This window comes from Leptopilina boulardi, unplaced genomic scaffold (assembly GCF_019393585.1).
Source record: "Leptopilina boulardi isolate dan_hultmark-lab unplaced genomic scaffold, ZJU_Lbou_2.1 LbouV2_179, whole genome shotgun sequence".
Classification (NCBI taxonomy): Eukaryota; Metazoa; Arthropoda; class Insecta; order Hymenoptera; family Figitidae; genus Leptopilina; species Leptopilina boulardi.
In genome coordinates, this window is record NW_026137728.1 from 1,412,787 (window position 1) to 1,431,545 (window position 18,759).

The window sequence follows — 18,759 nt, forward strand, 5'->3', positions numbered from 1 at the left end:
GGAAAATATTGATATTTTATAAAGAATTTATTATTTATACAATTAGAATTCAATATATTAATTAATATATTTATTCATTTAATAATAATAATGAATATTTAACAATTATTTTTCAGAAAAAATATCAACGAAACTGTTTTTCTAAATAAAATTCAACTTATATATATATTGAAAAAACAAAGTTTAGATAAAACTGCAAAAATATGGTTAATATTTAAAAGAAAATTTTTTTATAATGATTGAAATAATTCCTATTTTACAGACACACAATTTCAGTGATGAAATTAATATTTCAATAAAGAAATAACAAATTTTGAACTGTTTCAGTTTCAGTTTATTTTTTTATATTCTCGATGCGATATAATTGTGTTTACGATAACAATATGTAAACCTTGTAAACTGATTATTATTATTATTATTATATTATATTTTATAAATCACAATTACTTCTAGATAGTTTTTATTTACTATCCCGTTTTTTTGTTATTTTATTCTTAAATACTATCACATTCTATTGTTTTTTTTACGATCGCTTCTTTACAACAGGACGATACGAAAAAAAAAAATTATGTATTTTCAAAAGGAAAATTAAAACATTTTCTCTTACAAATTTTTTTTTGTTTAGATAATTATCTTTTATGATTTTTTTTACGTTTTACCAGTCTTACAAAATAATATTTGAAACAAAAATAAAATTATCAACAAAATAAAATTTTTTTTTTTGTTTTAATAATTTGAGAATTGAAATATGGAAAATTATAATATTATTTGTAAAAAGTTGTCTTTTTTTTGCATATATCTACGTAATTCTATTATTATACCTATAATATATAAATATCTATATACCAATATGATTCGTGTAAATATTTCTACATTAACAGGTAATATGCCACTGGGATATTATTTTAAAAACTGATTCTCGAAGGATTAACCACTTTTTAAAAATTCTAAGATGTAAAAAATGTTCGGTGTAACGATATGTTTTTTTAATTTTATTTATTTTTTTATCATTTTTCAATTGTTAAAATTTTGTATTTCAATTATTTTATTTTAGACGTGAATTTTGCAAATCATGGAAATTTTTAAAGTGGTTATTTCCTCGTTTTTTTTTTTTTTTTTTTTTTTTTGCAACGACTTAAGAATTAAAACCCTGTACTACTTTTAAAATAGAAAATAATTGAAAAAAAAAATAAAAATTACAAAAATTTTTTCGTTGCGCTTTTATAAATTGTGAACGAAAACAATAATTAGCTACAGACACTCGTTGACTAGGTTGTTTTCATTTTCTAAAAATCTAAATCAAAGCCCTTTTTTTTTGGAATCATTTTTTAGTCTCAACACTTTTTGTTTCGCTAAAATTTTATTTCTCTTAATTTTAATTATAACTAGGAAGCACCCATGAAATTTAAATTCATCGAAATTCGCAATAATTAGCATTAAAATTTTCAATTTAAATCAATTTTCAATGTTAAATATATATGTTTTTTAAATTTCATTCTAATTAGAAATAGAGATTATTGAAAAATTATAAATGTAAAAATTTTTTTTTTTATTTTACTGGTGCTCCCATCCCTTTTCTCCTAATAATATTCATACGAGTTAAAATTTCTTTCAAAACGCAACTTTCCTATTTATTAGCCTTTCATTTTTTAAATCTAGAGATCATATATATTTATACATATGTAATATGTCTTTTTTTCAAGAAAGAAAAAAAACAGATCTTTTAAAAACTTACAGATATACACGTAAAAATAAAACAAGTTAAAAAATTTTTTAAATCTTAAAAAAAATCAGTCAGTTAATAATTGATCAATAAAATTTATCTTCTCCATAATATTAAATGTCATGGAAAATGCACATACAATTTAAAAATGTTTTTCAAATATTAAAAAAAAAAAATTTCAAATAAATATATATGTAAATAAAACAATAAAAAAAAACCCCCTTAACCATTTTCTAAAAATTTGTTTAACTTACCTAAACACATTTAAAGCTCTTCAAACAGAAAAAAAAAATCACAAAGTTGAAAACAACGGGAATTATGATTGTTGAAAAATCAAAAAATTGGTTTCACCATCCCGTCGACGAATGGCACTAAAAAAAAAAAAATGAATGAATTTCAAATTTATTCAAGTCTTAAGTTCGAGGTCTGGACGATTCTTCGGGATCCAAAAGATCATCGCATGATGCTGTTGGTGGCAATAACTGACGACCACCTCGTTTCTTGCTTCGTGTAAAAACTTTCGTTAATTGTGCAAATTTGCGACGGGAAACTGTGAATAAAAATTTTAATTAATTTTTATTATTATAATAATAATAATAATAATAATAATTATTATTAATATTATTATTATTATTATTATTATTATTATTAGAGGCCTATGTAATGTTTGGCACTACGAGGATTATATCTGGAGGTCAATAAAAATTACTCGAAATATTTATTGCTTATTTCTAACAATGTCTTAATTGTTTGTTATTATGGTGGGGACTTAGGTATCAGTCTTTTTTTTCCCTCAAAGGATCTATTCTCACATAGTTTTAGTTTATTTCTCTAGATTTACATAGAATAGAGTGTTTATAAAAATAAATTGAAATATTTTATTTAAAACTGTTACTTCGATTTTAATTAAATTTAATTAGTTAATAAATATTTTATTTTAAATAACTAATGTTATTATAGATATTAAATTCATTTTATTAATTCCTCAAAAGAAGAAGAATTCTATTAGAATATCATCAAAAAAAATTTATTTCAAATATTTCAGAATCGAACTGAGAAAAATTTTCAAAATTTTAATTAAATAGTTTTAATTAATTTTAATTAACTCTTAAAAGTTTCATTTTTTAAATTTTTTGAAATCTGATTTAAGCAATTTCAAATTTTTAATTTTGGCATACATTTTATTTTTTAATGGTCGAACAATAATTAAGTTTTACAGATTTTTTAATTAAATTTTTTTTTTTTTTTTAATAATTGAATTGCAGAAGATTATAAATGTGAAATTTTCTGCAAATTTAATCTGCTGTAGTTTTTTTTTTAAATCTTTGACAATAATTCAATTTTTCGAGTTTTTATTTGAAACTTTTGGAAATAATAAAATTTCTAAAGAAATAATAAAATTAATAAAAATAATTGAATTTTGAAAAAACTATACAGTTGAAATTTTAAGAAATACCATTGAATTTGAAATAATTGTTTAATTTCAGATAATAATTGAATTTTACAGAATTGAATATAATTTATCAAATAATTTTAGATAATCTTTTTTAAAAATAATTAAATTTTCTAAGATTTATAATTTAGATTTGTTAAAATAATTGAATTTCAAGTGATTTTAAATTTAAATTGAAATTTTTAGTAATTTTATATATTGATATTTTTTAAAAATTTTAAATCATTATTGAATTTCATAAAATTTTAATTGAAAAATAATTTATGATAGGTTGAATTTGTCGAAAATTTCATTAAAATTATTGGAAATAATTAATTTAGAGAAGAATTTCAGTTAAAAATTTGTGAAATAATTGAAATAATTTTGTAAAAAATTTTGTAAAAAATGTTAAAAAAAAGTCGAAAAATTATTATTTATCTAATTTTCTTTATCAAAAATAGTAAATTTTATATAATATTCTGAAATAAAAAAAATTTTAATATTTTTCATTTTCCTTTTTTATATTCTTGAAAAAACAATTAAGGTACAAAAACATTAATTTATCTAATTAAGAGGAGGGACCACTGAAATTTTAAACTATTGAAAATTTCTTTGCTATTAGGCAACAATTTTTTTCTGTTATTATTTACGATCTAAAAATATTTTTTACGTTATCAAAAATTTTTTAAATCCACACGATTGATTATTCAAAATCATAAGAAAAATTAAAAAAAAAAAAAAAAAAAAAAAAATGTCGATGAAAAATATTAAAAATCAATTTTTTCGAACCTATAGAATCGTATTCCATTAAAGGAAAATTGAAGAGACGATTGATTGTTCAGGATGATGAAAAAAGTGTTAAAATTTGTGAATTTGTGAAAGAAGTTAAAATTTCAATTTTTACTCTATTACAAAATTGGTTTAATTAATAAATTCTTTTTCAAAAGTTTAATGACTGATGTGATTAAAAAAAATTGTAAATAAAAAAACAATTAAAAATGTAATAAATTCAAAATACCTTTTCCCATGTTTCGTAATCTTTCCTTAAACAAATCCTCATCCTCATGACCAGCAGTGGTTCCACATTTTGTGCCTTGTAATTTTGTATCTAAAAATTCCAAACAAAATAATCACAAAAAAAAAATATGATGTGTATATATGTAAAATTGAATGATAATAAAAACGATGAAATATATTATATTTATTGAAAAAAAAAAACAAATTTATCGAAAAAAAGGTTACGAACCATTCTCTAGGGTAGATAAAAAGTCTTCGTTCCAACGTAATTCAGCCATAAATTCTTCATTTTGTAAAAACATGGCAATTCTTTCGTCTTCAAGCAATGAATTATCAAGTGCCAATTCTTCAGTACCCTCAATTATTTGTTGTGGAATACGAAGAAATGTTTCTGGCAATGGTCCCAATAATGGTGGTTTCCACTTTTGAATGCTTTTCGATCGACTCGAGGCGTCGGATTTTATCGTTTTCACGGCCTTTGCACCGGGCACCTCATCGTCTTGTTCCAATTCACTGCGAATCTTTTCATTCTCATTATCTGTACTCATTGATAACAACTGGTCAATCGTTGTATCGACTGCCCCCTGATTCGAGCGTAATACTGCCTGTAAATTATCATTTATTGTTCCCTGAATAAATAAATCACTAAATTTTATAAATCAAAATATTAAAAATATTTCATTTATCTCAATAAAAAAAAAAAAAAAAAAAAAAAAACCAAACAAAAACTTAATAATAACAAATAAATTAACAATTTGGAGATAGAAAATTTGCTCAATTTTATTTTAAATAATAAAAAAAAAATTATTTTGAAGATAAATAAATAAAATAAATAAATAATAAGATAATTATAAATTAAAAATAAATTTTACATTTAATTATTTAAAATTTTCGAATATAAACTCAAATTCAGTTTTTTCATACGTGAATTATATTTAATTATTTATTATTATTATTATTATTATATTTAATTATTTTGTAAATTAGAAAGTTAGCGGCTTTTTTCAAAATTAAACAAAAGTAGGCTTCGAAGCGTAGTAAGAGACTAAGAAAAATATGAAAAAGTATTAACAAAAATTGAAAAAAAGTATCAAAAAAATTGTTCATCTTTAAAATTAAGTAAAATTAGTTTTCTAAATTTGACGTTAAAGTGTAAATATTTTCATGTCTAAAAAAATTGAAAGAAAAATTCTGAGTAATAAAATTAACATCATTTTACTCATGATTATAAAAAAAAAAAATTATCTATTGTTAAATTTCGATCAACTTTTTGTTTTTTGGCATAACGGTAGGAGTGTATCATTATAATGATACACTCCTATATGAAATAATTATTTCATAAAAATGATTTTTCACATAAATTTTTATTTTACAAAATAGCATTTAATACAGAATTTTTTTTTAAACGAATATTTACTCAACAAAATTTTCAAAGTATCGAATTTTTATTTAACAGAATTTTCATTTTACAAAATTTCTCTTTACCCAACTGTTTCTTGAAAATAATTCTAATTATTTAACCTATTTTTAATTTATTTGAATTCTCATTCAATAGAATTTTAAGTAATTCGAATTTTTAAATCCTAGAACTTGGAATCGGAAACTTATATAAAATATTTAGTATATTTTAAAACAACAATTTTAATTAAAAATCTCAAAAAATTCAATTATTTCTGAATATCTTAATCCAAAATTCAATTATTTTTAAAATTTGTATCTAAAATTCTTTTCTAAAGTAATAATATTTCAATCCAATTATTCAAAAATTCCAATTAAATAAAACATTTTTTAATTAAAAATCTCTTGAAATTCAATTATTATTAAAAATTTTGATTCAAATTTTTTGTTGAAATAATTATTTCTAATAACTTTAATCAAGATCTTGGTATTATTTTTCAATTCAAAATACTCTAAAATTCAATTATTATCTAAATTTCGATTAAATTAGAATTATTTTGAAAATAAAACGGTTGAGTAAAGAGAAATTTTGTAAAATAAAAATTCTGTGAAAAAAAATTTGACAAATTAAAAATTCTATTGAGTAAAAGATCGTTTAAAAAGAAATTATGTTAAATGCAATTTTGAAAAATGAAAATTCGTATAAAAAACAATTTTTAAAAAGCAGTAGTTCACGTGGCCAATAATAAATCATCAACTTCTTTAGGAATAAAAAAAATTCGCTAAAATTTAAAATTCTTGAATTCTGTCATTTATAAAATTATTTTTTGAAAAAATTAGCATTTAGTGGCTTTCGGCCAAAATTAGTAGCAAAAAAAAGTAGCCTTGTCAAAAAAAGTATCAAAAAAGTAAAAAAATGTGTCACTTCGATACCTGCAATAGAAATCAAATTAATTATTGTATTTTCAAATTAAATGTATTTTTTTAAATAATTGCATCTAAAAGTTATTAAATTCTCACTTTGGTAAAGTTAAAAATGTAATTAATATAATTTATATATAATTATAATTAATATAATTAACGTTTGAAAAAAAAGGAAAAAATATTTTTTCATGCAAAAAATAACATTTTTTGGTCTACAAATTTTTCTTTTCAAAAACTGTTAATTGAGATGAAACATTTCAAAAATGTTTTTAATCAAAAAATTATATTAATTTACATAAAAAAATATTTTTTCTTCTAAATCGTTGATCATAAACATTGTGAAATTAACAGACGTGAATTTATGTCTCTAAAGTTCTGAACAATTCAAATGAACAAATTTTTTTGTTACATTTTTTGTAAATTTGTATTTTAGTACAAAATTTTAATTTACACATTTAAAAAATGAATTATTTACTTAATAAATGTTGGATTTCATTTTTTATTAGAATACAATAATTATTAGAAAATATTGAAATGGAAAAAAACGGATAATGTTCAAAACTTTAGAAAAATGTGTATTAAAAAATAATATTGCATTCAAAAAAAGTTTTTAATTTCAATAATAATTGAATTTTAAAAATTAATTGATTACCTATACGGAAAAAAAGAAAAAGTAATTTTTACTACTTTCATAGTAAAACGGGAACTGTCCGAAATTTCTGCGCATTTCTGGTAACTTTTATTCCAAAAATAGTAAAATTTACTCCAAAAATAGTAAAAATTACTACGGAACAGTAAAAATTTACTACAAAAATAGAAAAATTTTACGATTTTTGGAGTAAAAGTTGCCAGAGATGCGCAGAAACTTCGGACAGTTTCCGTTTTACTATGAAAATAGTAAAAATTACTTTTTCTTTTTTTTCCATGTACAAAAAAATATAAAATTTTTAAATAATTGTATTTTATCAAATTTTTAATTTTTTAGAAAATTTTTTAAATAATAATATTCAATTTATGTTTATTAATACTACACTGAAAAAAAATTTATATTTGATTTCAAATACTTGATTACTTGACTATTAACAAATAAATATTTACTTGAACCAAATAATTATTATTTGAATTAAATAAATTTTATTTGAACCAATAATTTTTTGTATTTGAAATAAATACCATTTAATTCCCTTCAAATAATAATTATTTGATAAAAATAAATACTTATTTGATAATAATCAAATAACCAATTATTTGAATCAAATAAATTTTTTTTCATTGTAAATTTTATATAGTGTGAATAATGTTTATTAAAAAAATTTGCTAAATTAGAAAGAAAAATGAAAAATTGTTTTTAAAAGTACGTTTTTTTTTAATTTGAAATAATAATATAAATATTCAAAAATATTAATAAAAAAAAATAAAAAAATAAAATAATAAAATAATAATAAAATAATAATAAAAATATTAATATTAATTACTATAAATTAAGTAATTGAATTATTTTATCAATGGTTTCAAAAATACGTATATTTGCGTAAAATATAATATTTTAAATACACATACGTTAACAATAAAAAGACAATATTAATAAATAAAAAAATAAAAAAAAATTTCTCCATTAAAAGTGGACAAAGACATAAAGTGACAGAATAATAACAATTACCTCAATTACATCATCATCCATTTCAGGGAACATAATTTTAAAGTCTGCCATCGCCTGATAAAAATTCAGGGTAGTCTGCTGCGGTTGTTCAGCTGCTGATGCCATGATGTTGAGATTTTTTTCTTCTTCTTTTTAATATATATATATATGGAAAAATACAATACTATCACAGCATTAAAACACAAAAATTTTAGAAAATACTAGGCACAAGTGTCTTTTAAAATTATCCGTTATGTCATCATTATAATTAAAAATATCTAAAACATTGTCGATTAGCTATTATATACTCTTTAAAGTAATATAAATTGAAATATTGGTTTTTTTTCTTTTTGACAATATGCAACACTATTATTATGTAAATTCGCCGGGGTAATTTGTTTTTTAAATATGTAATAAATTATATTTCTTTTTCACGTGTCACGAATCACAGTACATTTCTAAAAAAAAAAATTCCATTCGCGTAAACTTAATGTAATTTGATGAGAAAAAGCTAATCGAACATTCAGAATGTCATAAAAATACCGAATTGTCATTATCTGTCAAAAGTACCAGACGAATTTATGAGAACAGCCATGAACTATATAGTTTTCTTTAGATTAGATTGGCCGTTTCATGTGTATATATGAAAATGTTTAACAATTTTTTATTTAAAAGAAAAAAACAAATAATTTGTATTCAATAATTCAATAAATGCTTGATTAAAGGAGGAAATTTCAAATTGAATCTATGTAATATTGAAAATTCGTATATTTTTTGATAAAAATATTAATTAATTTCTCGTTAAAATCTATATTTGAGTTGCCTTTCTATGTGCGATTTGTATGTTTTTGACTTATGAAAGGTCACGTGATATAACAAAGATGTCGGCCCGGTGTTTATAATTGTCTAATTGTTTACAATAGGTTATGTAGAATTATGTGTTTATTTTGTTTATTTAACAAATTTTTTTAAGAGTCAATTAATTGTGTAATGTAAAAAATTATACTTTACTTATTTGATAAAAATAATATTTGATCTGAATAATAAAATACTTGTTTTTTTATTTTTAAATTATAAACGCGAAATTTACAAATTAGAAATAGTAAAAAATAATAATATATTAAACAAATTAATTTAAACAATGGAGCAAGAGGATTTGTGTATTGATTATATAAAAAAACAATTTCTCTGTTGTACTCCTCTTAAAAAGTTCGACTTTATGGTAAGTTAATTACCTATTTATTTATTGTTTATAAAATTATTTTTGTATTATATTTTATTTTAATTTTTTATTGCATTATTTTTATTTAAAAAAAAAAGCATTCAATTTTCTTTATTCTTCGAGTATTTTTAATTTTTGTTTAAAAATTTCGAGAAAATGCAAATTTTATTGAATTATCAACAATATAAATGGAATTTTTGTTTTGAAATATTTAATTTCTTAATTAATCACTTTTTGATATTCTATAATTAATTAATACAAATATTGATAATAAAATAATTGTTTCTAAATTAAAAATTATTTTAGTCCTTCGAAGAAAATGGATTTAAAGCAGTGAATATTTGCCTGCAAGAGAAACTTTTAGACAGTACAGTGAATAATGAAATTGTAAAGAAATATCCTTTAAAAAAATCGTATCTAAAAGCATTTCTGAAAATATTAATCGATAAGGTAAAAATTTTGTTCTATGCTTCTAATTTATTAAAAAAAAAAAAAAATACAAAAAATACCAACAAAAATAAATTAGAAAAAAAATTAATAACAAATATTAATATTGGAGCAATTAATAAAATAAGTATAGTTAATTAAATATGTGCCTGAAGTTCTGAACGTTCAAAATGAACGAAATAATTTTTTTATTCTAGAAATTTTTTTTTTTGAAATTACTCAGACAATGAAAAATAAAAAAATTGGGAAAATATTTAATTATTAATGTATTTTTGAATAAAAAAAGCAAAATTTTATAATACATTTTGAAATTAAAAAAGTAGTAAATAAATCGTTCGTTCATTTGAACGTTCAGAATTTCAAGCAAATAAATAAAATTATATGACTTTTAGTTTTGTAAATCCTTTACGGTTTTTTTTCTTTATTTAATTTTTAAATGTTTTATACTTAATTTTATTTAATATTTATTAATTATTACTAATATTTCAAAAATTTATAAATAAATTTGGATTTATATTAAAAAAAACATTTTTACATTATATATATTTAAATTAATGATAAAAAAAAAAATTGCAAAAAAAGGCAAATTTTTGTATTTTTACTACATTAATTATTACTTTATTATTATTATTTTTTTTTTATTACGTAATTAAAAAAAAACTACTTTCGATTTTACGCAGTTAGAAAAGAATAACGATGAAGTAGACAATAAATTATATAATGAATACTGTAATTTGATATCATCGAATGATGAAGAATCAACGACTCATTACCGGCATTTTTTAATCGAAAACAATATATGTATCACTTTAGAAGAAAGCACAAGTATTATATCACAAGGAACAACTGGATTATGTACCTGGCAAGTAAGTTCAAATTTTATTTTTATCAACTTCAATTATTTATTATTATTATTATTATTATTATATTTATATATACAAAATTTTAAAAATAATTAAATTTTTCAAAAATTTTAAAATTATTAAAAATTATTGATTTGGCAAAAAATTTGTTGATGAAAATTTTTAAATACTTTAATTTTTAAATAGTTTCCAAAAAAAATTTTAGAATCAATTATATTTCAGAAGATTTTGCAATTGGAATTTTTTGTAAATTTAAATTGCTAAAGAATTTTTATAAATAAATGTTATTTATTTATTTATTTATTTCTCCATGTACATCTCTTTGGATTTTTACATATTAATTGCCCTCTTAATTACAAAACTAAAAATTAAAATAGAATAGTGAAATAGTAGAATAATAAAATGAATAATACCGTTCTTAAGGCTAATTATAAATAAATGTTATAACAATAATTAAGTTTTAGAGAATTTTTAATTAAAAATTTTTGCAAATAATTGAAATTTTGAAGAATTTTTTAAAAAAAAATTTTCTAATTAATTAATATTACCAAAGTTTAGCTGTTAAATTTTTTTTATTAATGATTAAATTTTAAAAGATTTTCAATTATTGTTATTAATATTAAAATAAACAATGTTACCTTGTTAAAATAAACCAATTTAATTAAATAAATATATAAATTTTGCGAATTCAGGCAGCTTCAAGTTTAGCCGAATGGTGTATATCAAATAAATCATTGTTAATTAATAAACGCATCATGGAACTTGGATCTGGAATTGGTCTGACAGGTCTAACTGTTATTAATACCTGTTTTCCAAAACAATACACTTTCTCGGATTGTCATTCTGTTGTTTTGAATTTATTATGCAAGAATTTGATGGCAAACTTTTCGAAAAATTTGGAACAATTAAATGACAAAACTGATGGAAAATTAGAATTTGAGACAAAATTTCAAAATACTAAAGTTCAAGTATTAAATTTAAAATGGGAAGATATGGATAATTATTTAATCGACAATGAACAAAAACCTGAAATTGTAATTGCTGCCGATGTATTGTACGATAGTAGTAACTTTCTTGCACTTTCAAATGCATTGAAAACTTTATTAATGAATGGATGTCAATATGCTATTATTGCGGCAACTGTTCGCAATTCTGAGACGATTGATCAATTTCTCCAACAATTGGGTAAATCGCTCGTCGAATAATTGTTATACATTAATTGTTTATAAATATTTATTTATCATTTTAACTATTTTTTTTTGTTTATATTTATTATATTTTTATATATTTGTTATTATTAATTGAATAATTAATATTTTTCGATGTTATAATTGACTAATTGTTTGTTATTTTTTATTTCAGATAAAAATCTCAATTACTGTGACGAATTACTTCCAAAGTCGGTTAATTTTATTCCAGTTGATGACACACCAATTAGAATAATTAAAATATTTCAAAAATGTATTCAAGAAAGATAATTTTTTAAAATAAATTTCATACAAAAATGAGAATGTAATTAATCGCCAATCTGAATTATTAAAATTCATATTAAATTAAATTTCTTTTACAAAAATTAATTCAAATCTTAAAAAGTAATTATTAGCAATAAAAAAAAAGAAAATTAAAATACAAAAGACAAGGTGAAGAAATAAAATAGAATTTTTTTTTTTACTATAATAGAATATTAACATTATTTTATTTTATTATTTAGAACCTTGTTTATTTATAAATAACAAAGTTGACATTTATTAAAAATCATTATATAAAAAAGTATTAAATTTGACCAGTCAAATGCAAAGACAAACAAAAAAAAAATTGTAAATTTAACTTTATAAGTAAATAATAATAGTTAGAAGAAGAAAAAAAAATGTGGATTAAAACCACTTTCTCTTGCTATGGCGTTTAAGTTTCACTTCGGCCTCATCCACATCTTTATCGGCATCCTTTTTATGGCTTTTCTTTAATTTTTTCTCCCTTATTTTCTCCTTGAGTTTTCCTTTCTTTGTCTTGGACGGACGATTTACATCATTATCACTAATCGTATCACTTTTGCCTTTTGCTGCAAATATCAAAATCCATTAAATTCTCCATCTTTATTTTACATATATATATATCAATATATAAAATTTTGAGTTAGTGAAATTAAAAATTTTAGTCTAGAGAAAAATTCATAAAATAAAAAATTTCTGTTAATTTAATTTTTATATATTAATAGAAATATTGAAAGAAAATAATTACAGTTATTTTCGAAATTTACCCGCGTATAAACCCATGTGTTTATTAATACTGCGATCTTCTTCAACTTCACGTTTTCGATCCATTTCAAGGCACTCGACTATTTCATTTCGTCTTTCAACAATTTGTACCAACCTGAAAGAGAGATTACAATTTTTTTTTCGTTTGAGAAATTTTTCTTTTTAATAAAAATTTTTTTGAAAATACAAGTTTCCTTATTTTTGCATAAAGATATTATTTCACTGTCTTTCATATTTTATTCAAATTTGGGAAAAAAGAAAAGAAAATTTTTTTTTTTTGTATAATTGTCCCATTGAATATAATCTAGAGTTTCTCTTTTAATACCTTTGGATTAAAGTTTCTTCTCTCTGCTTATCAAAATCTGTTTTTGTAGCTTCCGGTTGACACAAAAGGCACCTTATTTGATACTCAACATCAGCGTGTTCTTCCTCTAATCTCTGTTGTCTTCGTAATAACATTAATTCTGCTTGTCTCCTAAACAATTCATTTTTTTCATTCACGAGAACAAACAGCTCTAGCACCAATTCTTCCACGTCTGCTTCTATATTTGGATCTAAAAACAAATTAATTATGACATTATATATTAACAATATTTATTTCAAAAAATAATAAATAACGATTGAACAATATTTTTTAAAAATATAAACACTATTTTTCTATTTAAAAATTGAAAAAAAAACTGAAAACTTTAAAATACATTTATTTATTTCCTATAAATATTTTATTTTTCTATATTTATTTATTTAGAAATTTAGAAAAATAAAATATTTACAGGAAATAAATAAATTTATTATTTTAAAGTTTCATTTTGTGGAATTTTCATTTTTTTCAAATTTTTAAATAGAAAAATAGTATTAGATTTTTAGAAAATATTGTTCAATCGTATTTTACTAAAACTCGAAATGTCGCATTAAAAATAAAAAAAAAAAATCGTACACTCCAAGTTTTGCAAGCTTTTAATCAATTTGTGTTTGTTAAGGAAGAATATTCATGAGTTCCAAACAAATATGTTCAATTCAATTTTTGCCTCTAGGTTTTTTTTGTGTTACATTGTATTTTTTGTTTTATTTTCAAATTCTAAAAAAAGAAAAAAAAATGTTTACCTTCTCCGATTGGCTTTGATTCAGATTTATCTCGAATTATTTGTTCCAAACGAACGCCTTGTCGTTCCAAACCTTGCTGTTGTAATTCTATTTCATCCAATTCCAATTTTATATCTTTTAACGATAGTACTTTGATCTAAAAACAAAATTTAATTAATTTATTTTCTCGATAAATTTATTTCTTCATTGTACAATTTTAAAGTATATATATATATATATATATATATGGGATGTTCCACGTCAAGCGGACCAAAGCTCTGCCCAAAATTGTACGCAATATAAATAAACTTATAATATATAAAAATGTTCGTACACATGTAAACTTTCAAAAAATGAGTGGCAAATTAAAAAATTTATAATAATGCTTTTGTTATAACAAATATAAACAATCATAAATGGAAATGCGTAAGTTAAAAAATGTCTCATTTAAAGACAAAAATTTTAAATTCTAAAGTCATAGTTGTTTTTAATGTTTTCGGGGTCGCTGATTACGAATCTGATGTCAGAATTGAAAAATTCAAAATGGCGGATCCAATATGGCGGCCGAATTTTTAAAAAATCGTCCAATTCGCTTAAAACTTATTACTCGGGGGTTTTCGGGGTCGCTGATTACGAATCTGATGTCAGAATTTAAAAATTCAAAATGGCGGATCCAATATGGCGGCCGAATTTTAAAAAAATCGTCCAATTCGCTTAAAACTTATTATTCGGGGGTTTTCGGGGTCGCTGATTACGAATCTGATGTCAGAATTGAAAAATTCAAAATGGCGGATCCAATATGGCGGCCGAATTTTTAAAAAATCGTCCAATTCGCTTAAAACTTATTACTCGGGGGTTTTCGGGGTCGCTGATTACGAATCTGATGTCAGAATTGAAAAAAATGATTGAATCCATAAATTTTGAAAAATTGATACCTGATTCAGAGAATAGGATAAAAGATTATAAAGACTGCTTTAAATTTGCTTTATGTGAAAATCCTGGACCATCCTGTTTCCTTTTGGAGTGCACCTTATGCCCTGGCGTGGAAAACTTTTCAAATATGATTTTAAACCTTTTGGAAGAAAATGAAATATCTGAAATCATTTGTAGTTGTTGGCAATCAACTGATAGATGCACTCTGACGAAAAAATATTATATTTCAAAGGACTTTGTAACCGAATTATCTAGTCAATTAACAAAACTATTGCCACACCATTACATTGCAAAAAATCAATCGGAATATTATCAAGAGAGGAAAAGAAACCTCCAAGAAGGCGAAGTGTTACTACAGTGTGATTTTTCTGCAAACTACGCCTATGTTGTACAAGATGCTGTACAAGGTTTTCATTATAATAATGACCAATGCACAGTGCATCCTGCAATTTTTTATTATAAAGAAAATGGTGAATTAAAGCATTGCAGCATTGTCTTGCTATCCGAATCTACTACGCATGATACTGCTGCAGTCTACATACTGCAACAAAAAGTTATTGCAGACATTAAAAAAGTTTGCACAAATGTTAAAAAAATAATAATTTTTACTGATGGTGCTAAACAGCATTATAAAAACAAATTTCAAATGATGAATTTAGTTCATCACGAAGATGATTTTAATGTTCTGGCAGAGTGGCATTTTCATGCTACCGCTCATGGAAAAGGAGCATGCGATGGCATAGGAGCAGTGTTAAAGAGAGAAGCCACTCGAGCTAGCTTACAAGCTAAGCCAGAAAATGCTATTTTGAATGCCACTAGTCTATTTACATGGGCTAAAGAGCACATTAAAACGACACGATTTATCTATTACACAAAACAAGAGCATGAAAAAATTAAGCGTTCATTAAATAAAAGATTTTCCAAAGCTCCTTCAGTTACAAAAATCCAATCAGCACACTCATTCATAGTTACTTCAGACAAGAAGCTAGTAGTATTTAGGTACTCAAATGCAACCACACCACTCGCAGTTATCCAATACTAGAGTAGTAATGAGTAACTGCAAAAAATATTTTGAATACGAAAACCTATAGTTTACAAGATCCATACAAATGATCTTTTTATTAATATTTTTTTTCTTTAATCTCTCGTGACAAATTCGTGATCGGCAACTTAAAAAGCTCCAGAGTAACAAGTTTTAAATATTTCTAATAGTTTTTTTTAATAATCTTCCGCCCTATTAGGTCTGCCATTTTAAATTTCTTATTTCTGACATCAGATTCGTAATCAGCGACCCCGAAAACCCCCGAATAATAAGTTTTAAGCGAATTGGACGATTTTTTTAAAATTCGGCCGCCATATTGGATACGCCATTTTAAATTTCTTATTTCTGACATCAGATTCGTAATCAGCGACCCCGAAAACCCCCGAATAATAAGTTTTAAGCGAATTGGACGATTTTTTTAAAATTCGGACGCCATATTGGATCCGCCATTTTGAATTTTTAAATTCTGACATCAGATTCGTAATCAGCGACCCCGAAAACCCCCGAGTAATAAGTTTTAAGCGAATTGGACGATTTTTTAAAAATTCGGCCGCCATATTGGATCCGCCATTTTGAATTTTTCAATTCTGACATCAGATTCGTAATCAGCGACCCCGAAAACCCCCGAATAATAAGTTTTAAGCGAATTGGACGATTTTTTTAAAATTCGGACGCCATATTGGATCCGCCATTTTGAATTTTTAAATTCTGACATCAGATTCGTAATCAGCGACCCCGAAAACCCCCGAGTAATAAGTTTTAAGCGAATTGGACGATTTTTTAAAAATTCGGCCGCCATATTGGATCCGCCATTTTGAATTTTTCAATTCTGACATCAGATTCGTAATCAGCGACCCCGAAAACATTAAAAACAACTATGACTTTAGAATTTAAAATTTTTGTCTTTAAATGAGACATTTTTTAACTTACGCATTTCCATTTATGATTGTTTATATTTGTTATAACAAAAGCATTATTATAAATTTTTTAATTTGCCACTCATTTTTTGAAAGTTTACATGTGTACGAACATTTTTATATATTATAAGTTTATTTATATTGCGTACAATTTTGGGCAGAGCTTTGGTCCGCTTGACGTGGAACATCCCATATATATATATATATATATATATATATATAATTCATTTCCCTAATTTTTCCCTTCAAACATTTCCCTAATTAATTTTTCTTTATTTTTTAACAATTAAATTTTTAAAAATTAGAATTTCCACTCTTTCAATATTGAATTATTTCTATTAAATCCATATAATTTTTATTTATTTAAAAAAAGGTAACTAAAACTTTTTGCAAATTTTAAACCTTGAAAACAGGGAAAACCATGTGAATTTAGTTACGTCTTGAAAAAAACGTGAATTCGCCTTGAATTTTTAATTTAACCTTGAAATTCAATGAAAAATAATTCAATATTTTTATTGAAGATATGTAAATGAAAATAATAATAATAATAATAAATTAATCTAATAATTTTTATATTTTTCTAGAATTGCAATATGTAAATTCATTTTTAAAAGTGTATAAAAAAAAATCTGTCCCATTTGTAAACAATAAAATAATAAAAATATTAAAAAATAATAGAATAAATAATAATAATAAAATACGAGTAGAAAAAAGTGAATTTTAAATATTTAATAATTTACCTTTCGTCGAAGTGGAACTGGTCGAGGTGGTGCAGGACCCTTTTTCCTTTTCCATTTTCCCTGAACACTTTTGTCCGCATACGATACATACGATGGATTATCAAGACAAGAGAGGCTCTGCCTCGTTCTATTCACTTCATCTTTATTGGATTTTTGATCCTCCCACATATTTAATTTACAAATATCGTCTTCGTCGATTAATTCTTGAATTGAAGACTCATTACAATTGATGTGCGATAATATAGATTCATTTTGTGGTGTACTTGTTAAAAGGGGTGGAGGAGGTGGTGCTGGTTTCGATTTTCTTAGTCGTGGCGTCATGTGAGGTGATGTGTTCTGCAAATAATTTACAATAATTAATTCAAAAATATTAAATAAATAATAATAAATACACTGTTTCATATCTTATTATGATTTATTTGTATTTCAAAGTGTTTTCTTTTTTTTTATTTCTCTTTTCTTATTATAATTCAGTACTTTTGTTCGAAGGGAAGTTATTATTTTTCTCTTTTGTAAGACCGTTCATACTACAAATAAATAAATAAAACATACAGTAAATAATAATAATGAATAGTTACAGAAAGTTTTCAACTGGATTATTTAAAAAATAATTAAATTAAAAAATATGTTTTAAAATTTGTGGTTCAATAAATGTTTTAAAACAAATAAGAAAATAAGAATTAGTATAAAAAAAAAATGTTATCTACAATTTCTAAATTTCTTTTTCTTTGGTTAAATTAAAATTTTTTATTTTTCGTTCAATATAAAGATGAAAGCTTCTAAATTTCAATTTTTTTTTTACATTCTCATCATAATGTGAAGATATTTTATTTTAACATAACCAGGCCTCGGATCGACTTTAAGGCACAAAAAAATTTGTTTTTTTATATTCCAAAAAAAGTCGATTTTTTTTTTATTTTAACAAAATTGGTTAATAAATATTTTACTTTAAATAACTAATGTTATTAGATATTAAATTCATTTTATTAATTTTGTAATGAGAATAATTCTATAAAAACATTATCAAGAAAATTTATTTCGAATATTTCAGAATCGAACTAATTGTAAGAAGATAAATTTTTAAAATTTTATTTAAGTAGGACAAATTTCAAAAAGAAATTCTT

General features: G+C 22.5%; 3 protein-coding genes across 6 annotated transcripts in view; 1 reads left to right on the forward strand and 2 right to left on the reverse strand.

Annotated features, from left to right (window-relative positions):
• Positions 1–288: 288 nt before the first annotated feature.
• Positions 289–8,718, reverse strand: LOC127277761 (CUE domain-containing protein 1). Its single transcript, XM_051299124.1, has 4 exons — positions 8,155–8,718; positions 4,402–4,777; positions 4,174–4,263; positions 289–2,273 (listed from the first exon to the last, which is right to left on the reverse strand). Exons 1-4 carry the CDS (start codon positions 8,257–8,259, stop codon positions 2,137–2,139), a joined length of 708 nt encoding a protein of 235 aa, XP_051155081.1. The 5' UTR covers positions 8,260–8,718; the 3' UTR covers positions 289–2,136.
• A 274-nt stretch (positions 8,719–8,992) lies between these two features.
• LOC127277757 (protein-lysine N-methyltransferase EEF2KMT) lies at positions 8,993–12,181 on the forward strand. Its single transcript, XM_051299115.1, has 5 exons — positions 8,993–9,355; positions 9,662–9,805; positions 10,483–10,668; positions 11,358–11,850; positions 12,028–12,181. The coding sequence occupies exons 1-5, from the start codon at positions 9,275–9,277 to the stop codon at positions 12,141–12,143; spliced, it is 1,020 nt and encodes a 339-aa protein (XP_051155072.1). The 5' UTR covers positions 8,993–9,274; the 3' UTR covers positions 12,144–12,181.
• A 143-nt stretch (positions 12,182–12,324) lies between these two features.
• The window catches only part of LOC127277746 (MICAL-like protein 1), a 114,573-nt gene continuing 108,138 nt past the window's right edge, over positions 12,325–18,759 (reverse strand). For 3 of the 4 annotated variants that reach the window (XM_051299083.1, XM_051299082.1, XM_051299085.1), the window contains 5 exons: positions 17,636–17,971; positions 14,025–14,160; positions 13,246–13,474; positions 12,923–13,035; positions 12,325–12,724 (listed from right to left, as the gene is read on the reverse strand). In XM_051299083.1, the coding sequence (XP_051155040.1) occupies positions 12,540–12,724; positions 12,923–13,035; positions 13,246–13,474; positions 14,025–14,160; positions 17,636–17,971 (999 nt within the window). In that variant the 3' untranslated portion in view covers positions 12,325–12,539. Of the gene's footprint in view, positions 12,725–12,903; positions 13,036–13,245; positions 13,475–14,024; positions 14,161–17,635; positions 17,972–18,759 lie in introns of all 4 variants that reach the window. The other variant, XM_051299084.1, reaches the window with a different exon arrangement.